Below are 26216 nucleotides of genomic sequence, written 5' to 3'. Positions count from 1 at the left end.
TAAAAAACCTTTATAAAAAAATGTTTGTGTAGTATATTTGTTTTGTAAAACTATTTATGTTATGGATGTCATGTTAATGTCTTGTTAATCATTATGTGTACATTTTTATTTTTAATAGATTTTCACTGAAAATATGTTTGTATTAACAGCACTGAAGAAGTCCCATAGGGACGAAACGCGTCGGCTGTTTGGTGCTTACGTTGAAAAATAAAGATTGAAAATACAAGAAAGACATCATCCTCGCTTGTTTTATTAACAAAAAATTGTAATCAAAACTATTCTGTGGTGCACCTTTGCATATGTTTACTTGTACTTAGTTCCTTAGGGAAAAGGCACAGTAACGGTGGGTGCCATACAGTGTGCACACAAATCCCGATTGTAATTTGAGGGATAGTTACATTTGTTCAGGGGGGACAGGAGATCAGGTGCTGCCAGTAGAAAGGGTCCATCGTTATGGTTTAGCTTTTCACTTCTAGTTTAGCTGTTGATGATCAAAATGTCTGGCTGGGATTACAATTCTTAAAATGGTTCCTGGTGAAGAAGGAGAGTTGTTGGCTACAGGGAGTAATATAAACAATGCAGAGTGTCTTAAACTGAATTTGTTTTACAGGCAACCAATGGAGGCAAAAAAGCAAAGGTCGATCGCAAGAGAATCTAGAGCGGACTGAATCAAGTGGACAGCAGCATTTTAGACAGTTTGAAACTTATGTGGCAGGTAGTCAGGGGGCCCTAGGTAAAGGGAGTGGGAAAACGTGAGCTCTTTCCCATTATCAGTTAAGAATCATTTACTTTCCAGAGTATCCTGAGAAGGAGAGTATAGGCGGGGAGAACAGATGAGATTTGGAGGGCCATTGAAAGAACGGTCTACATTAACTCAATGTTTTTTTAACAGATGTTGTCCGAGAGAGTAAGGGAAACATCTCAACTGGTCAGTAAATATCAAGATTGCTTACCATATTTCGTTTTTTCTCTATGATCAATTTAAACCAATTATTATGCATGCAATTTACAAACAAATGTCAAGGTTTGCTGGAAGTGTGAGGTCAAAATTCCATTGAGAGGTAGCAGGATCTGTGCACCATAAGCATACATGGAGTTTCTGATTCTTATATTTAGATAGGCTTTCGCTTAGGGCCTTGCATAGATGTTAAAAAGATGAGGAGACAGAGACAAACTTTGAAAAACTCTTATTCGAACTGAAACTCTGAGCACTATAGGGTGATAACCTAACTGCTTGGGTGCACTCAGAAAGAAGGGATCTAAACCACCTTAGAGAGACGTCGCCTATGCCTGCTGCTTTTACATGGCCAAATAGTATAAAATGGTTAACCACACTGAAAGCTGATAACAGGACTAGGTTCAGGGCATTAATATGGCCTTGATCCAATTCAAATCTTCTATAATGGAAAGGATGATGGTTTCCTTACTATTTGCAGGATGAAGCATGCTCGCAAGTTCACTATAAATTTAGTTTTAAAGATGGTTGCAAAATTGATTGGCAATGTGGTCTTCCAGGATTTTTCCCTTCCTTGGTAGCAATGATTTTGGAAGAAAAGGTTCACAAAAAGGGATCCGAGCGTTGGTTGTCATGTATTGGGGTGACAGTGGTCAATTTAATTGACTGAGGTACAGCTCCTTGTTCCAATGAGGAACTGAGGATGGGAAGATTATATCATTGACTTTTTTGGCAATTTGAACTGGACAGGGATTCAGAAGAGAGGCGGATTTCAAATCAGAAATAGCTAAAGAAAGATCATCATAAGCTGATGTTAAGGAATCAATATTATTAGGCACAGGCTCAGTGGTGTCTAAACTAAATTGGACTGGTTTGATTTTCCGATAAGGGAAGATAATGTGGTTAGTAGGTTTGAAGAGAGGCATATTATATTAAAAGGTAAGAAAGAAGAGATCAGTTATAAATTCCACTTCTTGTTCTCACAGTTTGATGCAAGGAGTAAGTCATTGTGAACTTGGGGGTCACCTTTATAACTCGAGAAGCAGCACTTGTTTCTAAGTCTGCACTTCTTTGATACAAAAGAGTTAAGTGTGTAGTTTTTGGAAGTGTACATTTTCAGCTGCCACACAAACATACCCATACTAGATCATGGACAAGTTAAAGTTAAAGATTCCTAAGCCCAAAAAGTTATTTGAAGAAAATGCATCCAGCTAAACCCGCCAAACTTCCTTTTAAAGCAGAGTAGTGAAAGGAAATCTGGTAACATTTACTGATCTGCCTTTACATTACTTGATTGTGCCTCTGTCAGAGGGTGCCCGGACGAGAACCGAATGCTGCATACCAGGGGGCTTGGCATTCGCATGAAGAGGAAAAAGGGTCCAGTCACGGAGGGGTTAACAAACTCCTCACGCCTTCTCCTCTGCAGGATGACAGACAGCGTCGATGAGGACGACCAATCCCCGCTGAGAAAGGCAGAGAAAAGAAACCTCTTGCGAGAAGACGGGGCGAACGCGGAAGTCGGTGCGGATGGAGATGGAGAAACCAAAGATGCCGCAGGAACCAAGCAGGAAGACGTCGGGACGAGGAAACATCCTGCCGAACCAGACAAAGGAATACCACGGACTGACCACACCGTCAACGCCGCCACGGAAAAACCCGAGACGTGGAGCGAGGACTGGTGGATACCCCGGGAGACACGAGCTTGCCGCCGTAACTCAGGAAGAGTTACGGCTCTGGCGGTGAGTAGATCGTGACCGGGGACTCTGGGGAAAAGGGGGAGGGGGGGAAACAAGGGACGACCGTTTAAGTCGGGGCAGCCGCCAGTTGGTCATAGAGCAGCCCTGGGCGTGTACAGTCAGAGCTCTGATTAAAACAGCTCATTGTGTCTTATGTAAGGTGCCCTTGCCTGAGTGCGGATTGTTTATTTTCTTTTAGTTGTGTGCGGGGAGGGGGTATCTGTTTGAACATTGAAAAACAGGAAATCGTCAGACCAGACCTGTCCTTATTGTGGCCTCACTGACCCACCCTCATTCTTACTAGGCACACAAACCCCTGAATGAGCTGATTTCTCGCTGCCTTTTCCTTTGCACAACTTTCTTTTCCTTATCCCGGCACGCCCTTCCCTCACATGTCTCACCGTCGTGTCCACGGTACAGCACGGTTGTCACCAAGATAGGTGAAGGGTAGTACAGAAGCAAGCAAATACCCAGAATACTTACCGCAACTTATTTCTCTTCCCTCTGAGTATCCTGGGGAACCACCACCAGTAAGAAGGACTTCACGACTTGGAAGCAGGAGCCATTGACCCCAACATCTTGACCATCCCATCTCTGCCGCACTACATCCGGAATTCAAGACCCTCGTAACCAATAATTGTTTCCCAGCATCCACCCTTCCACTTTCAAAGACCTCAGTAAAAATCTTGTCAAAATTGCACAACTTCTACGGCCTCCTAGCTTTAATTTCCGACCCTCCCTCCGACAACCTCATAAGACCACAACTTCTGCTTGTAGGTGAACGTAAAATGAGATGCAGCTGTGCAATTTGTTTGCTACAACATGTCTTCTTACCGTGTGTTGAGGGAGCAGCAAGGAGAGTGCACTCCAAAGACTGGCACAGTAGAGTATTAGTGCAGAACCCAAATGTGCTGCCAAGCGATACTGACTAACCCGTGGGATGTCATAAGAATCTGGCTTCTCTTCTAATCCGCTCTTTACCATGTACCATCCAAGCAGCCCCTAAGAGAAACAATTGGTGCACATGTAGTTTAGCCATTAGATTCACTATCAAAGTCATAGCTGAGAATGTTAAATCACTTAGACTAAACACAATGAAAGGTTAAATTTGCAACAGAAACTAAGGGAAATTGCAATTGCAAGTGAAATGTAGACAAATTAGCTGAACCCGGAGGGCTTCCTAATCAAGTTAGTGACAATCTAGTTTTACATTGTGACCAAGCTTTTACTGGAAGCAAAGGATGCACACTGGGCATTTGTAATTATTTTATTTGTTGAACATATGATCAGAGATAGTTTACCCAAGTAAAACAAGAACATAGATGGGGAGAGAAAATCATTAAGCACTAGCCTAGCTAGAATCCAAGCCTAGTTCCAGTCTCAAAACTAGAACTGCTTACGCTGTCATTCCTGAGGCCTGCAGGCAGAGACTTTAAGAATGACAACTGCCTGACTCACATAAGAAAACAATACTGGAGCCCCATGCCAAAAAAACACAACTATCTTCTTCTTCAAAGCCTTTATCAATGGCTATACCAAACAACCTCTCAGTACATCACTGAACTGCGGCAAGGGATCCACAATGTTTGTGCTGATTTTGTGTTACTTCACCACCACACACTACACCAGTTTAAATGCGCCCTTGGCTCGACTTTGGTATATTGTCAAGCAACTGCAGTGTTTTTACGGTCATATGGCACCATGTACATGATATAGGTGTGTGCAGAAGACACATTGATCGGTTAAGAAACTCCCAAGTTCTGCACTTTCCTGAGAGTCATCTTTGGAAATGTGGAAACCTTCTTGGAAACCAGGAAATCCAACAATGTTCTACCGATGCACTCTCAAGTACCTTTGAATCCTTGCTCTGGGTAAAAGGACATGTAAAACCCACAGTTAGGGCAAATAAATGGAAGACTACTGGTTATTTTCAAAGATAAATTCCTATGTCCTAAAATTAAGCACATTCTATTCCTAGCTCTCGCAGGGTCTTGTGTAAGTATATGCTTACACATTCTGAAATTAACTTTTATGTTTTATTTACATCCTGGCATCGTAAAGGTAGGCACGGACTCTGGAGCGAACCTACTGACCCCGATTATAGACACTCCCCTATATCCTCGATCCCCTCCCTCCCAACTACCCCCACCAACCAGGAGACTGGTACGCTCCCAATGACCCCGGACTCAGTTCGATCTAGCCCTCCAATGGCTCCCACCACTGATCGCCCTCACCATTACAGCTCGGCACCTCTTACAGAGCCGCCACTAGACATCCGACCTCCCCACCAGCCACCCACCAAAATCGCGAGCTAGGTACTCCTCCAAAAACCCTGGAGTCTGCTGAAACCAATCTACCTCCCCTTCCACCCTTACATGCCCCTGAACCTTTTAACCCCTGCCCTCTAGCACCCCCAGCTTATACTAATCTTGAAACTCTGCACTCCAGAGCGGCTAAACTTACCCAAAGCATTCATAGCTCCATTCTGGACCTCATTAACCTCCTTCACCTTGTCGAGCTTTCCCTTGCTAACCTCAAGCCACGCCTACCCCCTCCCCCACCGAACACCAAGCCCCCCAAGTACCCACTCCCACTACCTCTGAGACATCTCCACTCGCGCAAACAGCCTTGCCGCCTCTCAGAGGAGGAATCTCGCGCTCTCGCACTCTCCTACAACTCTACCACCGTCACCTCTATTTCTCTAGACCTCACAGGAAACGAAATTCTAGCCATCCTCCAAGACCACAACTCTGTCCAAGCCACACCCCGTCCACTAGATACGAGTCCTGAACACCCCATCAACACGGTTACCATCAAACCCAACAGGCCTGCTACCCTCCATAACAGAAGTGTGGTAAAAAGCAACCTTGCGCATGTATCTCTGTCCGTCCTGACTCATGACACTCCACCAGACCCACCCCCCCAATCTGGTCTTTTAATCAACTGCCGTTCAGCTGTCAAGCATGCCACTGATATTGCGGACCTCATCCTGAACAAAAACCTTGACCTAGCTATACTAACTGAATCTTGGCTCAATGAATACTCTTTCCCTTGCCTGGACTTATTAGTCCCTCCCAATTACAACATCGCCAGACTGGACAGACATTACAACAGGAAAGGAGGAGGCATTGCCTGCATCTACCAATCCTCCCTTCTTGTCACAGAACTCTCGGCGGACTCCACCAACTCATGCGAATACCTCGCACTCTCCATCTGCAGCAACTCATTACACCTTTGAAACTTGCACATTTTTTACCACCCTCCAGGTTCAAACGATTCTTTCACCGATGACCTCTTGGAAATCATCACAACCAAGATTTGCTCCAATGCCACAGAGATTTTCCTGGGTGATTTTAACCTGCACTGGAATGACACTAGAGATCCCAACGTCAACGCCACCAAAGACCTCCTAACCGACCAAGCCCCGACTCAAGTCTGCTCTCTGCCAACCCACTCAAAAGGGGCCATCCTTGACTGGATCATTTCTAAGGAATCCTCAGACTAGCTTATCTCCATAGACCCATGAGACTTGTCTGACCACCACTCCATCTCCTTCATTTTACCTGGGACCCGCAAGACAAAGACGCCGCAACCGGTGATTCCCAAACGCTGGACCAGAGACACTAAGAACCTCAACCGTATGAAACTAGAGGCTTGCTGCAAATCTCACCCCCCCTTTCGCACATAAAATGTTAAATGTTGTATACTTGTAAAGCGCACAGCTACCCCAGCAAAGGGGCGTGCCGGCGCTGTATACCGCTGGGGAACCCGTCCTGGCTTTCCCTGTGGGAACCACGGTCTGCGACCCAAATGAACATTACACTTCGTCCATTTCAAACATTCTGGACTACCTTGCCCCTCAAACTAAAAAGAACACACATCAAAGTTAGAAACCCTTGGTTCACCGGTTCCCTCAACATGGAGAGGCGATCCCTACGGCAATCTGAAAGAATCTGGAGACAACACCCCTCTGCTACGCATCTGAAACTTCTCCGCCAGGTGAGAAACGCCTACAACAAGCACATCCTGAATTCCCAATAAGAATATTTCAGATCGGAATTGGGGAACGCCAAGAATAGACCCTGCAAGCTCTTTGAACTGGTAAAACACCAATCTATTAAATTGTCTAAAACACTGAAAGAATCCCCCAAATCTCTAATATCGTCAGAGGAATTCTCCTCCTTCTTCGCTGATAAAATCACGGCATTAGGAATTGAACATAGTACCACCACCTACTCTCAACCCCTTCCTGACCTGCCCCCTTTTTCTGCAACACCCCCTCTGGCCTCACCTAAAAACCAAGCCCGCTGGACTGACTTCGAATACTATGACGAAGACTCCATCTCCAATATCCGCTCTACCTTAAACCCTAATAACCACTTTAATGACCCACTACCTTCCAACTGCTTTGCTGCCCCCTCCCAATCCATCGTTCCTTGCTGGACTACAATAATCAATGCCTCTCTCCAGCAGGGTTTGATTCCGGACCCTTTTGAAAGCCGGCCAAGTCCTCCCTATTTTAAAAAAACCATCACTGGATCCAGCCTCCCCTGACAATTTCTGACCTATCTCCAATATCCCGCTATTAGCCAAAGTATTGGAGAAGTGTGTACAACAGGAACTAAATCAGCACATCACCAACTTCCACCTACTTGATGACTTACAATCTGGATTCAGACCAGGGCACAGCACTGAAACAACATGGACAATGCCCTTCAAGCCCTAGACCAAGGCAAAACCTGCCTGCTAATCCTCCTTGATCTATCTTCTGCCTTCGATACGGTCAACCATGAAAAACTAATTGAACGCCTCAGATTCAGGATGGGTCTGGATGGCATGGTCCTACAATGGTTCAGGTTCTTCCTCCACAACCACTCCCAGAGATTCCTCATCAACGGCAACCTATCAGCTTCCACCCCGGTCACAGTTGGAGTCCCCCAAGGCTCAACCCTGTCCCCACCCTCTTTAATCTTTACTTAGAGCCACTCACTGAAGTTCTGCATACCGCCAACATCTCTTAAGTATGTATGCGGACGATACCCAAATATACATCAATATCTCTTCGCTAGAGGAGATCCTCTCACTGAATGAGAACCCTAAAACTGACTGTCCAATGGCTAGCCAATAACCAACTCAAATTTAACGCAAAGAAAACTGAATTTCTCCTGATCTCCCCATCAAAAGCCAATCCGGAGATTCAGATGTGGATCAAGGCCATCACAGCCCTGAACTGCCCGCCAACCATTGTGGACTCTGCCAACTCCCTGGGCATAATCCTCGACTGTAACCTGAACATGCAAGACCACATTAACTCGATGGCTGAAGCAGCCAGATTCCACCTGAGCTACCTATGGAAGCTGAAACCTTTCATCGATGCTCCGGACTTAAAAATGGCAGTTCAAGCACTAGTCATCTATAGACTGTAATATGGCTGTTCCACCCTCACAGGATTACCCAAGATCTCCTTAGCAACTCTAAAAGCCTGCCTCAACGCGGCCGCCAGACTACTCACAGGCTCCAGGCAATTCGACCACATCTCCCCACACATGAGAGCGCTAAACTGGCTCCCTCTTGAGGCCAGAATTCAGTTGATACTGGCATGCATTACACACAAGGCTCTATACACAAACCCCCCGCTTATCTGGCACAGAAACTAGTGGTATCTGAAGGAAGCAGGAAATCCCGGTCTGCTAGAAACCTCTTACTCCAACGTGCCTTCTTTCAGAAAAAAAGAACCTACAATAGGGCATTCACCGGAGCAGCACCAAGAATTTGGAACTCCTTTCCACCCGCCATCAGAAGAATCCCTTCTCTAGTAGGTTTCAAAAAAGAGGCCAAATCCTTCCTCGTGGTTAAATTCCTCGCCCAAGGCCTGCCTCCAACCACCACATTGTGCTAGTTGAATCTAAGACTATCGCTTCTTCCACAGATCACCAATTCTCCCTGACGAGAATATGTGGGACTTTTGTTTTTACTGACTAACTATGATTGTAACCATACACCTGTAGCCCCTTTTCCCCTATGTTCTCAGCACCCCGCCCTCCCTTCCTTTTGTTGATTTTGTATACTTCTGCACTTTAAACGTGTTGTTTTTTCACCACTGTATACCGTGTAAAGCGCTCCGATATCCTCACGGGTCAAGTTTGTGCTCTATAAAACACAAAAATAAATAAATAAAATCTGCTCAGATCACCCAACATACCCAGCCATGCCTACCTATGTGATCTAAATGTCTGGGTTGACGAGCCCAATGTTCCTTCACCTAAGAATAGTTTTGCAGGGTTTAGGGCTATTGCTTTTTCTCAACTGTTCTCTGGCCCCCAACAACTTAAAGACCAAGGGCCAGATGTAGGAGCCTAAATACCGGTCGGTAACGGCCTGTTTCGGCCGTTACCGACCGGTATTTAAGAATTGGCATGTAGGGGCCGTATTTTACCGATTCGGTAAATTTACCGAATCGGTAACTTTCGGATGTAGGTGGGACTCTTCAGAGTCCCAAAGGCCTTACAGATTCGGTATTTTACCACCCAATCCAATTGGGTGGTAAAATACCGAATCCAGGTGTGCATGCACATGTGTGCATGCGCACCTATGCCATGTGACAGACAGACATGCCCTGCATGTCTGTGTGCCACATGGCACACATGCCTGTATTCGGGGTGCTAGAGGGTGTCAAAGTGACACCCCCTGCACCCTTGCAGGAATCGGTATTTACCGATTCGGTAAATACCGAATCGGTATTTCCCATTGATTCCTATGGGCTTCACAGCCCATAGGAATCAATAGGAAATACTGATTCTGTATTTACCGAATCGGTAAATACCGAATTTTAAAGAATCGGTAATTCAATTACAGATTCTTCCTAAATCTCCCTCCTTCATATTTACCGATTCATAAATACCGAATCGGTAAAATTCGGTATTTATGAATCGGTAAATACGATTTTCCTACATCTGGCCCCAAATCCTTATGTAATCTTTGGCAAGCAAATGTCCGAGTAGCTACACCCAGACCCCTGGCATTGGCTAATCATTTTGTCCTACAATACTTTCAGCAACTAGTATTAGTGGCAAGTATCTTTCCTGAACTAATTGGTATAGCCTTGACAACAACCTAATTTAATAGAACTCTGGCCTTCTTCAGCAAACCATTCTCAATAGTTTGCCTTGATCCCACTGACATTGTGTCTGATCTCACTTTGTTCTATTGTAGGTTCACATCACACTGGCATTGGACAAGCTTGTTCCAGTACATCAGGTTACACTTTGACCAGCTTTCTGATTTTCTTTCAGAATAAGTGGAAATCACAGTACAGCAGCCATGGTTAAATGGCACATACATCACATATGCCCTGATATACTCACGTTTTAGTATGCCAAGAAAAGAAAACGTGTAACACTAAGAATACCATAGAAAGCCCAACACAAGAATATTATTTTTAAATTGTTAAAGCAACAGCACCCCATACTTCTCCCTTAATGCAACACACTGTTACTTTTTAGGCAAAAGCCCCAGAAACTATTTTTAGGCTATTGCAGCTACAGAGTCATTAGTGAAACATCATCATGCAAATGGGAAATAGGAGCACTCAAACATTTCAGGGAACTTGCAGGTCCCAGTAGATTTTCAGGATTACCCAAGGGCTTCTGTATGCACAGCAATTTTAAGGTTGCAGCTGGCCACCCAATAGTAGCCCAACATATTTGCAACATCAACACTACTTTGCAGAATAGTTGAGTAGGGTTACCAAGGATTTCTAGTTTTATTGTTCATTCTACCTTCACTAGACACCTTGGGTCCTGCATTTTAAACCAATATCAAACCTGCCTCACAGAGTAGATCATTTCTTTCGGTCTTTTATTATGTTTGCAAAGAGGTTGATACAAAATATACTGTGGCTTTGTGTATTTTGGACCCCAGCCTGGCCTTTGATATAGTAAACAACATTTTTTATTGAATACTTTTTTAAAGGTTATTATTGGAGGATATGAGCTGGAATTGTGAAACTCTTTCGAGATATCTCAGCAAAAGGGCTGTTGTAATGGCACCTTTCAAATCAGTGTTCAACACTTCGACTTGTGAGGATCCTTCTATGACAATTACTAAACATCTTTGTGGAAAACAAATATGTGGATAACACAGTTGCTTGTGATTCTGTCCCTTGCAACTACAGCAAACACAGTCTCCATCCAGTTGTTTGAATGCAATGTACCGATGTTGGCTGTGAAGAAAATTATCGTATACTGGCTTGCCTACGAGTATCACGCTAAAGGAGGCATACTCATATCTAACTTAATATATTGTACAACCTCTACTGACTCTGAAATGCAGTGGTACATCTTTTAAGGTGTATGTGGGACTGTAGGACCACAAATAAGAGTTGCTAGGTCTATGCACCATTTATTGGATGCCAGTTCATCAGAGCACAGTTTACAACATGTTTACAATATCATTTAGCTCCCTGCCTATAATGTGGCAAAATAATGATACGGCAGGCAATTTTTTATGTTGGTCCTTGAAATATGGAACACTAATTTTTATGCTTTACCCATTAATTTTCTATATGTCTATCAAGCAAAAGAATTTGGGAAATAAACAAAGACCTTTCCTTTTCCAGATAAAATAAAAATATCTTCGTAACATTGATACTTCAGCTGCAACTAGCGGTGCAGTGGTAGTATCAAGGTGTTAGAGATGTTGCTCTGGCCTCAGGATGCTCAACATGTATTTGACAAACTTGCATAGCTATATAAGAGGGACCACAGTGTTGATTTGAGTTGTAGCCGAGTCTGTACACTGCCCAACACAGCATTGTTTAGGGACAAACAGCTTTGGTTGACAAGGAAATCCTCAGAGAAACATGTATAGATGCGTTGTTTAACAACCACAAAACAACAAACAGCATACAAAAAACAAGGCCCATACCACATTAAAATTAATTTAATCAGGTGCATTTATTCTTAACTTAATTAGGTGAAAACTAAACAATCTAGTACGAGAAATCAAATTAAAATAGATAATTCAGGCAATCAAAAATTGCACGGATAATCTACACAGGAGATATTAGGGCAACAACGGTTTCTCTACACTAGCAACAATCAAATAATCTTAGCAAAAGTGACCACTTAAGGGCAGGCAGCAGAGCACCAAGAATATACACCAGGGAAACTCAGAACTACAAAGTTCACAAAGAATGGGGAGAATTGGCAAAGTGAGTTACATAGGCACGACAACATGCCCCTCTGTTCGTAGTTCTAACGTAATGGTGTTCACTAGCTGCCTCAAGTTTGATTTCAATTACATCAATCTTTTTGGAAAAAAATAAGAACGTTTTGTTGGAGGCATTACTGGAGCAAGTATCTACAGCCGGCTCCCCTGGGTTTGGATCTTCTCAGGCTTTCCCAGTACTAACAGTATACCTTTGCTGAGGCTGCTGGAGTAACACGCATTGCTAAAGCAATGCTGTAGGTCGAGACCTAAAAATGGGTCTTTCACAGCCTCTTGCTAGTCCAGAAGATCTACATTCATCAAGAAGACCCACGCATTTATTCTTGCTGTACAATGGACTCATTATAAATATATTGGATCCACCTTCAAAGTTAGCCTTGTATCAGGACAGAATTGTATTAGCAAGTGGGAGGAATTGGTGATAAAGAAAACAGTATGAGTATGCAATACTTTTTCCCTCCAAGAACAAACGTAAGATGCAATAAGCCTCCAAAGGTAAGTGCCATCCAAAGGGATGTGAGAGCGAGGGTGAGTGTAGAGGTGTACACTGTTGGATTTCATTAGAATACAAAACTGTTATTTTTCTACCATTTTATCAAATTAGATTTATTTGCAAGGGCAAAACGGCTTCGTGCATCAAACCAAAAAAGGAATAGCTCCTAACACCAAACTAACACACATTTAAGAATTCTGTTTGGTACCACTGGACATTATGCGTTATTTACCAGTATGAAATAGGTGTGACATGTACTTATCCCCCAACCTTTAAGGATAACCTTTATCATTAGCAAAAGTTATCGCCATTACCTCAAATTTACAGTGCAATGTGTAGCCCTCTACATATTACTGGTGTCTAAGAATAATTGCCACGCTGCTTACAACATCTTTAAGTTTTACCTTTATAGTGCTTTTCAGTACAAATAAATGAATATTTATATGTATAACACTTTAGATATGTCAAAGATGAGTGACTACGTCCAAAATCATGCTACTAAGTGAAAAATGCATCATATGAGGATTTTTTTTTTTTAAATGTAGATGAAGTTCTTATAGAGCACACCATTTCCTGTTACACCGTCCTGGTGATTTAATTTAATTGCACATACCCGATACGACACACTCAGTTCTCTACATTTTTCCAATCCACTCTTTAGTTTGTCATGCACCTCAAGTGTAGAAAATTGCATTTCAAGAGGTTCTTTGCCTAAAAGATACACATTCAAGGTTTCACCAAGAAGTATCACTCACCTGGAAGCAGACAAAGCCACAGAGGCCAACAACAGTGGCTTTCATACCACGAGTGAACCAACCCTTTCTCCAGAAGTAGACAGCTGGCAGGATGTACGCCATCCCAACTGCCCGACCCCACATCCGATGAGAGTATTCCATGAACCAGATAAACTTAAACTCGGTGAGTGTCATATCATGGTTCAGGCTAATTGGAAACATAAGAGCAACAATGAGAAACACAGTAGAACGGTGCAAATCACAACTTTGTTAAGTCGTAAATATACACAAAGTTCACAATACATTATTATTGAACAATAGTCAACAATTGGGTGGAATTTTTCATATGAATTACAAGCCTGTCTGGATAAAATAATGAGAAATTAAAAAGAGTTCTAAAATGCATACCGGTGACTGTTTTTCAATGCCAGATGTGAAAAGCTATATGTAATGACAAAGGACTGTATTCATAGAGAACATATTTTCCTATGCAGAAGGATACGGCACTAAGTCTACGTTTCAGAACTTAGCCCCATGTTTAAACAAAAATTGTACACTGTGTACTGGATTGTTTGGGAAGTGGAGACATTTGCATTTTCAGTGCAAAGCCAGCAAACAGCAGAGAATCTGTGCATTCAGCACAAAAAGTGCACTCGTTTTACAGTGAAATACCAAGGTTTTAAAAAGTGTGCTTGAAATGCTAAGTGAATTCATGCATTTCTGTATGATATGGAAATCTGCATTCATAGATCAGTTTTTACGTCGGGCCTAGAAACAGCTATAGCATTCTTGCCAGCCTCATATAGTATATAAAAAATGCATGGAGAAAAAAATACACGCATGCTTCGAGAGGCTTTGAGACAGCTCTTTCTCCATTGGTCTGTTCGTCCAGCATTTTTCTTAATTGCGTTTTTTCTCTTTACATTATTTCTCTTTTTATTATTTTTAGTCATCCTTGAGTGTATAAACTATATTTACATGTTATAGTAATTGAAAGCCAGCAGTACATTTCTCTTTTTGCCAATAAGAATCATATATTTCTTTGATGTGCATTAAAACTAACAAGCGTTTCTTTAAATGACCTAAGAAGCAGTAACACAATTCTATTGAAAATACGTTTTTTAAATTAACTTTTTATTTGCAAGCAGAAAGCCACTATTTTTCAGCAGCATACATTTAATCCACCTTTTATTTTTGTAGCACAACTATCAAACCAACTTGCCAAGGCAAGAATATTGGCTTTGCCGGTGCTGGTCATAGTGTATTCTGCTGTTAACCTCAAGCTAAAAATGAGTTACCATAATTCAGAGATAAAATACTAATTTAAGATTCATTTGTTGGAAGGCAGGATGTTCTAAAAGAAAACCAGGTGCAATGTGCAAAACTCACAGACAGAAATGTATACATTTTGTAACAATGAAAATTTCAATTCATGTCTGCTTAAAACAGGGGTCTCTATCCTTTTCAGTAATAAGAGCTACTTATGGTAAATGAAGGTCATCCCCGGCTACTAATGTTATTAGTATTGTAATAGTGACCACATTAAACAAGATTACATTAGGGGTCAACATATGCAAGATGACTAGCGCTGATCACCTCAATGCATCGGGCAGTGTTGCCGGCAGTCAAGTTAATAAGCCTTTATCGATTTGGAATGCCTATACATTGGTAAGACATAACAGGAATGGCAGCAAGGCACTTGGCACCAAGGTATTATTAGTAATAAGGCTCCTCAGTGCCATCGGATTTATCACTCAAATATCAGCTTTAAAAATATTTTGGAAATTATGAGGTTTCAAAATGCACACATTTTTGTCTTGAGTACACACTTTTACATTTTGGTCAACAAACCAAAAGAGTCAAATTTAGTAGGCTGATCTACACACAAGAGAGCTACTTATAGGTGGGTGGAGAGCTACCAGTAGCTTACAAGCTACTTGTTGGAGAACCCTGGGTTAGAAATTCCGCTGCACGCACCAAGTTTGAAACATACCTCGGGATTGCTGCATCTGTACAGAGTGCAACGGGTGTTGGCAAGGCCACTTGCGTTGCAAAAGTAGAGTCGGAGTTTCAGTTAAAAAATATCTTGGTGAGGAAGGTGCGATTTTAGAATTGCAATCCCAGGCGGACATCAAGGATTGTACAATTGGGGAGGCAGGCCTGGTGGGAGAGGTGTGGCGCCGCGGCCAGGGCGACTGACGCTGGAATCTGGGGATCAGGGTTCGATCCTCGGCTCCGGCGGCAGGTTAGCCCAGCACCATGTGACTCTGGGCAATAGCTTGCTTAATCTTCCCGACGGCCCCCAGGGCCTAGAGACCCTTACGGGTGATTGTGCGCTTTACAAATGTGGATTATTATTATTATTATTATTGGAATAAAAATAACGATAATCCATATTTGTAAAGCATAAACATATCACGCCTTAAGGTTCAAGGCGCTGGGGGCTGTCGGGGAGATTAGTAAGCTATTGCCCAGAGTCACATGATGCTGAGCTGCCGCCAGGGATCGAACCATGAGCCCACACCCCAGAGTCAGCCGCTTTGGCTGCTGCGCCACACCTCACCTGTCTTCCTAATCTCAACAAACCACACCTGTCAGGGTTAAAAAAAAATGCAAGAGTTATATGTTGAGGGTCAGAGAAGAGCTTGGAGTTCTTTTTTATCATTTGCCTGAGCTGGTGTAGAAATTCGGTTTCTCAGACTACTGGAGTTCTTTGAGCTCACAACTTAAGTGCTTTACTACAGTGGTGTGAGAAACAGCCTGTTTGTGCAATAAATTGGACCTTGTTTCTATATTGTTCAGAGAAGTGCCTAAGTAATTCCTCCACAACGTCACACTGGCTCCTCCTGTTCTAGGCTGCTAACATTTCAGTAACTGAAAATATGGATACGACTCCTAGTTTTTCTGCTCTCCTTGTAAGCTGGTGATCTTGATGTCACACATGGTCCCCCAGCAAATTCAGAATGAAGATAATCCTAATGACAAAAGGATCATGTGGTTCTTGGCGGTATTTATTTCTAATTGTGAGGTTAAATGCTCCTGTCGAGCCTGAAGGACAACAAATCTCATTAGATTTTCACGTTGTGCCCTTTTCGGCATCTACTGGTTGACAGATGTGGGGTTAGAAGTGTTCAAGTCAAGAAAGCGGACATTTTACTATTTTCTTCCCTAGGTTCAAATGCACTTTTTTCTGCAGGCCTGTGCATTGGAGGATTAAAACACTGTTGATTATCACGGTGGTTGGAGGGGAGACGTAAGGAAATGTAATATTGTCTTCCAGCGAGTCAACAGTATGACTGCTGGCTTCATGTCAAATATAGAGGAGAGGGGAGGCACTGTAAGTTGAAGAAGAATATAAAAAACTTTAAAAAGGTTTGCAGAGGTGGCAGATACACAAAACAAGTCCATCAGTATCCTTAGGAGAACCTAGTCATCCAGAAACTGGAAAGGCCAGCATAAACTTAAGCAAATCCAGCACTGCAATGCTACATGAGCCACTCGATTAGCGACATAACCTGCTGTTATACTTACATCTTAAATTCTGGGAACTGCTGGTATTTTTGGAACTCTGCCTCCCATTCATCTTTTGTAGATGGGGGCTTCATCTCCTTCACAAGGTGCCAGTCCACCATCGACAGACCAGACTCTGTAAGCCTGCATGACAAAACATGGTCTTCAGCACATATAAAATGAAGATGAAGGACATGTGCACATGCTACTCACTAAATGGTCCTCAATACCTGGCACAGATACAAATGTAATAAGCTCAGTAAATCTATAAGATCTTTTGTTCTTTCAGGGTTATTGCAGTGGTATGATGCCCATCTTTAGGGTATTCTTTCCTGAATTGGATCAGTGGCTCTTCATAAGAGCAACACAAAATCAAGACAGTAGTGCTCAAGACCTCATATGGATCTGTGCATAATGGCTCCTTAGGAAAAAAGAACACAAAATGTGGTTTTTCAAAACGTTACAGGACCTGCAATATAAACTCCTATGGACAATCAATTAGGACAAAGCCAGTTTTCAATAATTTTTGGATGCATGCCACATATGGTGCTAAAGACAAGGGGTTTCCACACCAGTAGGTTACAACCACAGGGAGGCAGAAGTCAGCAGAAGGATGAGTGGAGAAAAGAGACAAGTAGGCGTCACTTGGTAAGGTCAAATCTATTAAGTATATCCAAAGTAGCGTGAACACAGATTACTGAAGAAATAGGGTCACATCAATAAAAAGTTATCAAACCCAGGTAAACAGTGAGATAACAGTAGATGGAGGTGTGTGTTTGTTAACTAACCACAGATAAGTGTATGACCAGTCCCTTGAATGAAGTGATGGAAGCAAAAATAAAGGATTGGAACTACATTTAAATAAAAGACGCTCATTTGTGGGGTTTTTCATTCATTTGATCTACAAAATAGTCAGACGCTACCTAATAGAAAACTGTGTGCGCAGGAGAAAAAAAGTTTCAGCGAGCACCAGTAATGGTGCCATGGCACATCAACCCATAAGAATAATATTGAAGCAATTACAAATATCAAAATCTGATTAACGTATCATGAATCAAGCTACCCATGCTCTATTCCTGATAAATGTAACAAAAAATGGCAGGGGGTATGCTAATGCATAACAACTTGGGCAGAACATTCATGGAATGGTTTGGTCTGTAATATTAGTAAATTCGAAAACAGAACAGACCAGCACAATTTGTATTAGAGATTCGGACTCTGAGAAGCATGACATCTTACCTTGTCACCCCTCCAAGGATAACAGCTCCGGCCACCATGCCACTGCAGACCAAAAGCCATCGTCCAACAATTCGGTTTGTTGCAGCATTGGGGACGTGTAGCGTAGCAGTGGTAGGAGGAATGATAGTTTCCACTATTGTACTGCTTTTTCCTCTACTTTGAAAAAAGTTCCTCCATGGTGTACTTTTCTATGGATAAAACAACATGCATTAGACCGCATTTTAAAACAACATTCAGTAATGAGTGTGGGTCATAAGGCACCTATTCATTTCCATCTCCAAAACTGGAAATAGATATTGCAACCACTGTCACTCCTCATTAAATTCTTCCATATATAAACCTTCTTGTTAAGCCAGTTGGCTTTTATGCGTCCCAGTATTGTGTTCCATTCAGCAGACAATGTAGTACATCAACTGTTCTAAATCACATCTCTTATCACAACCACTGTACTTACAATCGCTGTCTCTGCAGGCTAAAACTCATGTGAGGGGTCCTGGTTAAATTTACACCCCCTTGGCATTTTTACTCATGTCACCCGACTTCAATGGGATTGTACACAGATACAGTGACCCCAAATATCTTTTTACATCATAAACGTCCATTCTCCAATGTGATTATCAACCCCAAAATAAACAGCGTTCTATTTCTTCTACTAGGAAAGAAAGTGGTTAGCCCTTAAAATAGATTTTAAAAGGTAAACAAAACAAATAAAATCACAAAGGCAGCGCAATCCAAGCACCCAGAGAGATGCGTCTGCCCAGTGCACCAGTAGCACCTGTAATAGAGGCGGGTTGTCTTTTTTTATAAATATGCCAGCAGATATTCCTGCAGATCCTGTAGGACCTGTAACGTGGAGGTGACCAAACATGTCAAGATGGTGCTGAAATAAAACCCTGCAGACTGATGCGACTTCAGATTTACCACAGAATGGCCCAGGTGCCTGGAATGATAGTTTTAATCCACTCAGCTGTTGCACTTGCTAATCTAATAATTAATCATGCACTACATCTGAGACATGCTCCCATAGTAAATTGGGAGGTGCAGTTCATCCACCTCAAGGTGCAGGGATCAACAGGGGGGCCAGAATGACTGGTCGGTTTCCTTTCCGACCGCCTCCATTGTAATGAGGCAGTCGGAAAGGAAACAGAGAGGCCCATTACAATGTGGCCGTAAAGGTTCCAACCGTTTTTCGAACCGCATCGTAATCGGCCCCAAGGTGGTTAAAAGTCATCTTTATACACATTTAATGATATGCAACTCTACAATGTTCACACTGTTTTGATGGACTGAAATCACCGCAGATAATTCATAAGGTTTTCACATGGTATATTAACCACTGTTATTTTCAAATTTGTAAAAACACATTAAAAAGTGAGTATAAAAGAAGGACACGTTCACAATTTCCTAATTCAAACATTGAAAAAGGACACTCAGTTGTGTGCACCTACGCCTTTGATCAAATGTTGTTCCAAATAGTCTGATAGTATTTTATGCATTACGGGTGCATGTTCACGAAAATCAGAATAAATTACTGTGAATTCAACTGCAGCAATGCAGGCACATTGTAAGCCCACTTTACTAACTCAAGCCATAGAATGATCGGGGAGTGTAAACCTTTGTACTGTGTGCTTACTTGTTATTTTCCAGCGGTGTATAACATGATAACATAGCTTGGAAGTTACTGCTATAGAGCTGCGCTCATAACTAGAGCACCACAAGTATGAATCATTAAGTTTTGAAGGTTGTATTTTGGAGTCAAGGGAACACCCAGCAGCAGCAGCAGCACAGAAGTCTGTAATAAAGCAATCTTAGGGCTATAAACAAGGTTTGCAAAAATATAAAGCAACTTCCTCTGAACATACGCGTAAACATGACACATTAGTAAGAAGAGTCCTTGCACTTGAAAAACAAGAGCTACTTATGGACAAGGCAGTTGATGGCATAAATTGGACGTGAAAAAACAATCTGACCATACATGGCAACAGGGCGACATTGTGGTGTTAAATTGCTCTAAAAGAAATCCTACAAATCACAGACGAATCTAAGCTGGTACTAGACAAGACTCCCTTTAATACAGTGGTTCCCAAACTTTTGACTCCTGAGGACCCCCATTGAGTCACCACTGGCAGCCGGGGACCCCCAAGCAATTTGTATGAGTTAAATACACGTGTGCATACAAAACAAATACTCAAAGTACTAAGGATTTTGGGGCCAGGTGTACGACCATTTCATTTAGCGCCTCGCAATTGGCGACACATGGCAAGTGGCAAACTGCGAGTCGCTAAATGAAATGTACAACAGTGTGTTTAACACTGTTTGGGATTCCCAATGGGGTCGCAAATTGCAAGGTTCATTAATATTATTGAGCCTTTCGCAATTTGCGAGCCCACTGGGAATGCCAGCCTCCCAGGGATGGTGGCCTGCTGGGTTCTGCAGGCCACCATGTCTGGGACTGCTTTTAAATAAGCAGGCACTGAACAAAACTCTCCTCACGCTCCAGCAGGTACATTAATCACTCGCATGATCTTGACACTTTTATTGTTGCTTGAAAGCTGCTAATTATACAAGAAACTTTTCTGTGCTTTTAAAACTGTTGCCTACGGACCCCCAGGGAATGCGTCACGGACCCCTCTGGGTCCGCGGATCCCAGTTTGAGAAACACTGCTTTAATAGATTAGCAAAGGCCAAGAATCCCATCTTTAGATGGGGTTCTGAAAAGGGATTGAGACAAAGACTGCTCAGCCACTGTATTAGATGATCTTGGATGTAGCAGGGACAAGGGTCATCCCATAGCCGTAATCCTTGAATGTTTTTCTGGGGGCTTTTGATCCTATGGACCATGAAATCTTCATGCAATAGCTTTTGGCGATTGGACTACAATGGGATACGCTATGGTGGTTTGCCTCTTTTCTGCCAGGGTGTTGGTTTCCAATCATAGAACCTCCTTCATTTCCAGTCAGAAGCTAACTTTTTCGTCTGTTTTGTCCAGGAGGGACCAGTTCTTTCCAGAATTCTTTATAATATAAAGTCCTTATATGATGGGTGCACTCGCCTATCTGATCTTGCATTTCAATCGTCCCTCTGGAGATCTGCAGTCAACCTTCTAGGAATCTCTACTGGTCCTATTGGCCTGCATTAGTGCTCATTTTGTACATTTCAACACCAGTAGCAAGAAGGCAGAAACCACTGAGGTGGCCATCCCTGGAAACCCTGTTTCTGCAATGCTCAGAGAGGTGCTGCGCCTCGGCCAGTGGTTAGAGACAAAAGTCTGTTTCTACTTCGATAAGCATCTATTCAATGGACCCCAAAAAAATGATGTGGTTGTATCCTGCTAAGAACTAAGAAGGGTCTTGAAGATTGTTCACATTTTTCTCTATCAACTTTGGGTCCCCCTACATCAGGCTTCTCCATCAAGTAGCTCGGATGGTACTGGTAGCTCTCCAGCTACCTATAAGTAGCTCTCCTGTATGAAGTCCAGCTTGCTAAATCGGAAGATTGTGCTTGGCTGAATTAATATATGTATACTAAAATTGAACAGTGTGTATACAAGATGAAAATGTGTATTTCCAAAATATATTCAAAACGGATACTTGAATGATAAATCATATGGAATTGGAGACATTTATTTCCTTGGTGCCAAGAGTATCTCAGCTATGGCTGTTTTGTAATACCCTTATAAAGGCATTCCAAATTGAGAAATACTTTACCATACAGAGGTAACCCTGCCTGGTGCACTAATGTGACCACTGCTGCCAAGCCTGCATACAATGGCCAATAATGTAATCTTTTGTGACGTGGTCCTAATTACAAAAGTCACGAAGCATCTCCTATTGAGGAGATGTCCCCCTGTGCACAGCTGTTCACCCCACGTCGTGGGTGATGGTTAAATCTTAAAAGTAATCTTATGAGTGAAACCAATTGAATCTGACCAATATCCCGAGATCTCTCACTGACATCTTCCGGACCTTTGAAGATATGTCGGGGCTGAGAGTCAACTGGTCCAAGCCAGGAGCCTACCCCTTTGGTCCGGACACGCCTGAAAGTGATGTCCACCTTGGCAGAGAGAGACTGCAATGGTACCCCACTACGTTCCGGTACTTGGGGATCCAACTATACCGGAATCCTTCGGACATACTGGATGGCAACCTGATGCGAGCGATCGCCTCCATTCGCGCGCAAGTGGCCTTCTAGAGAACACTGCCCTTGAATGTACCCAGCCGTGTGGCACTGACGAAAATGATTGTCCTCCCGCGGCTATTATATTATTTCGGCAACATCCCGACATATGTCCCTACCAGAGTCTTTCGCGAACTGGAGGTCATGCTCCGTGGCCTTATTTGGAACGCAGGCCAACCCCGCGTAGCACTAGCGAAGCTGTACATGCCCACTGAATCGGGAGGTCTGGCGGTCCCCAACATGGAGCTGTACTACCTGGCAGCGCAGCTGCAATGGGTGTCGGGATGGTTGAGCGGTAGGAACTTAGGGGACACTGCCACGGACGCTAACGTCTGGACCCAAACACAAACGTGCACTTTATTCCATCCGCTGACCCGAGCCCCCCGCCCTACCCAACTGCACTTAGCAATGGCGCGCAAATGCCTCTTGCGCTGCCTGAGACTCACCCGAGCAACGACGCCGTATGCTCCAACAATTCCCCTCCTGGGTACACCCAGGGACGCTGGGGTGTTGACGGAAGCAATACTAGAGGGTTGGACACTAGCGGGTGTGGAGACGCTGGGAGACCTCTATGCGGAGGGTACCCTGCTACCCTTTGCGGACCTTGCCGCAAGCACGGACCTGCCAGCTGGGCAATTCCTATTACATGCATCCCTATTACATACACTGACGATTGCCTGGGGTGACGTATCTGAAGAGCCACCAACGCACCTCTTCATACAATACCTCCATGTCATGGGCAACGGTACTCACGTGGTGCACTGGTTAGTACAAGCCCTTCTGACTCATACACAGCACTCCACCCTGCCGCTGAGAGAAAAGTGGGCGAAGGATAGGGGAGGGAGGGATTGGACCGACAAAGAATGGGTAATGGTGCTGGTTGGCCCGACCAATGTCCCACGCAACCCCCGTTTCAAGGTCATACAATTTTATATACTACATCGCGCTTATTTATCACCCGATAAAATTAACAGATACATTTCAGTCACTGATACTGCATGCCAGCGCTGTTCCCTGGTTGGGGCAGACTTTTTACATATGCTCTGGATATGCCCCGATATCCAGACATACTGGGACGCGATCGTAACACTGCAACGAAAATGTGCCGCGTACGTGGGAAGCTTGCATACTAGGACTCTACAAACGTACCAAACTCAATAAAGTACCAGCCAGGTTTTGGGACCTGGAACTTATCACGGCCAAACGCCTACTCACCAAACGCTGGAAGGTCAACACGTCCCCACATATTCAACACTGGTGCACGTCTTACCACCTGGGCACGGGCGGAAAGTACAGTGCTGCACCGAGAGGAAACAGCGGGACTCAGGAAATTCCCCATTGCACAGCTCTGGGATGACGCACTGAAGTCCTTTCAGCAGGCGAGTTCGGAACAAGGGATCACCTGAGGTGGGCCGTACCTGGACTGGCTTCCTAGTCTAAGACACAACGGGGACACTGGGTGCCAGCTACCCCCCCCCCCACCGTTCCCCCTTCCGCGACATGACCCATGCCACGACTTGCCACTGTAATGTCATTGCACCCCGCACACATGCAGCGTGCCACACCTGTAGCCCCTCACGCTCAGAATCACTAGCGCTTCTTTGTTTCAATGTATTAGCATACTAGTATATTCCAGCCGTATTACCCCCTTTCCCTTTACCCTCAATTGGTGTATTCCCACAGTTTGTAGTACAGCCTGCATCAGAATGTTGAGGTTGTTGAAGTTCTACTATGTCAAGCAGACAACAGATTGTGAGGTGATGGAAAGATGAGGCGCACATTAAAGACCTGTCACAAGCCCTCATCACCAGTTGACTGACAACGTCAATGCCCTCTACGTAGGAATTGCTGCGCACCTTATACAGAGACTTCAGACCATACAAAATGCTGCAGCCAGACTCATCCTTGGCCTTACCCAAAAAACCCACATCACACCCCACCTTAGGAAACTCTACTGGCTCCCCGTACAGAAGAGATGCCAATTCAAGCTGCTGATCCACGCACACAATGCTCTACACAATCAAGGACCTGCCTACATTAACCACTGCCTGAACTTCCCCCCAACCATTGACAAAACTATGTTCCGCCTCGCTTTCACTTGCCCATACTCCCCATATTTACTGAAGCAGAAGTGGTGGACACTCCTCCTACATGGCAGCAAAAACCTGGAACAGCCTCCTCATAAACCTCCGGACCATCACCTCACTTCCAGCATTCCGAATGGCCCTCAAGACCTGGCTGTCCTAATAAGATGGATACCCTATCAGGTAATTAGCTGTGCTATATAATTCCTGATTGATTGACTTGTCTGTTTGCACCATTTCAACAGCTACACATAACATGCCCTCTCCTCCCGGACGCAAATGTGAAAAATAAATGCGTTGAATGCTGTATTGATTGGTAACAGTTACTTCTCGGGAAGGAGTGTAGTCTCGCACCTAATGGGCTACTTATGAGTTGCACTGGCAGGGTGGTAAATCTGCATGGGAAACAGCGCTACAGTGCACTAAAACCGGGACAGTAAAATGCAATATCGAGTAAATCTCATGGAATGGTGTAATATTGGTAGGAATGTTATGCATCGCACGATGCTTTAGAAATACATTGTGTTCTTTTGAAATGTGGCTCACGCATAGATTGTCCACTAGCTAGAGGTTTGAATGGTGATCGTCAGTTGCTGTTCGTACACCTAGCTGGGAAGACGCTTGGTGTGTTGGGTGGAGTTTGGATCTTAAATAAACTCTTCAAACAAGATACGGCTATCTTGCAACTTTATTTCATTTGGCGACAAGCGGGATTATATCAGAGATCAATTTCTCTTTAACTGCGCATCTTGTAAGATCAAGGAAAGAATTTTGGGATGCAAAAATCCATCTTTGTCCTAAGTGATTGAGTTAGCCGTGAGTATTGAGCGTTCAGCTATTTCTAGCAAAGCTATTCAAGAATACTCAAAATACGGGGTTAATCTTATAACTTCTTCTGATGTTGAACAAGATAATTCAGTATTTGCTGTAAATGTTAAGAGTAAAAGTTTCAAATGTCTCCAAAAGAAACAAACCTTTTTCTGTTATAGGTGCGGATCAAAAAAATCATATTGGGAATTTTCCTGGTTGTCCCGCTATTAACAAACGCTGTGTCATTTGTCAGAAAATTGGGCATTTCCAGGGAGTGTGCAGGAATGCAAAGAAACCTCTAAATGTAAACTGTATTGAAACGGATATAGATTCATGTAGTAATTGTCTTAGTAACGTAATTATTACTCTAGACTGTGGAGGTGATACAAATTCTATAAAAGGTCCTTTGTGTTCTGCTGTAATTGATAACGTGCCTCTTCAGGTTATGGCGGACTCGGGTTCACCTATTACGATTTTAAGAGACACCACTTTCAATGAGTTATGGAATGATCGAGTAAAATTACTACAATCTGATGTTAATCCAAAAGCCTTTGGAGAGAAAGACATAAATATGATTGGTTATTTTTCTGGAGTAGTACAGTGTCTAGGTAGAGAAACTGAAACACAAATGTATGTCGCAGAAAACGGGAAAAATATAATCGGATGGAAAGATTTAGCATGTAAGGGTCTATACTTAGTACCAGGCGATGAGAATCCAATTAAAGTAGGGGAATTGCCTGTATGTAATATTGAATGTACTGTACCAGTAATGGATGCTAACATATTGAAGAAAATAATCACAGAGTTCAAGCCTGTGTTTAGTGAACGAGTTGGTCTTGCTAAAGGCGTTGAACACCTCATTAGATTAGCACCTGGGGCTCAACCAGTAGCACATAAAGTGCGTTCCGTCCCACTGAGTGTGAGAGATGAGTTGAAACTTACGTTACAAAGTCTGATCAAGGCATTATTAAGGCTACAGATTCATCACAATGGGTGGCACCCATTGTTGTCGCTGGCAAAAAGACTGGCGAGATCAGGCATTGTGCGGACTTACGCACACTTAATAAAAATATAATTTTGGATTGCTACCCACTGACTATAATCCACTAATTATTGGCAAATCTGGGGGGAGCTAAATGGTTCTCATTGATAGACTGGAGATCAGCTTATCACTAAGTTGCATTGACAACAGATTCCCAAGAGTTGGCTACGTTTGTGACCCCTTTCAGGGCATACAAATTTCTACGCCTT

General features: G+C 43.3%; 1 protein-coding gene across 1 annotated transcript in view; it reads right to left on the bottom strand.

The window, feature by feature from the left end:
- The window catches only part of COX15 (cytochrome c oxidase assembly factor COX15), an 86427-nt gene that overhangs the window by 57334 nt on the left and 2877 nt on the right, over nt 1–26216 (bottom strand). The window contains exons 2-5 of the mRNA XM_078643548.1: nt 17896–18083; nt 16678–16800; nt 13168–13354; nt 3526–3693 (exon numbers count right to left, since the gene is read on the bottom strand). Of these exons, the coding sequence (XP_078499674.1) occupies nt 3526–3693; nt 13168–13354; nt 16678–16800; nt 17896–18083 (666 nt within the window). The remainder of the gene's footprint in view (nt 1–3525; nt 3694–13167; nt 13355–16677; nt 16801–17895; nt 18084–26216) is intronic.

Source organism: Lissotriton helveticus, chromosome 5_1 (genome assembly GCF_964261635.1).
Source record: "Lissotriton helveticus chromosome 5_1, aLisHel1.1, whole genome shotgun sequence".
In the NCBI taxonomy this organism is placed as follows: Eukaryota; Metazoa; Chordata; class Amphibia; order Caudata; family Salamandridae; genus Lissotriton; species Lissotriton helveticus.
Note: the sequence above shows the minus strand (reverse complement) of the source record. Positions and strands in the feature narration are given on the sequence as shown.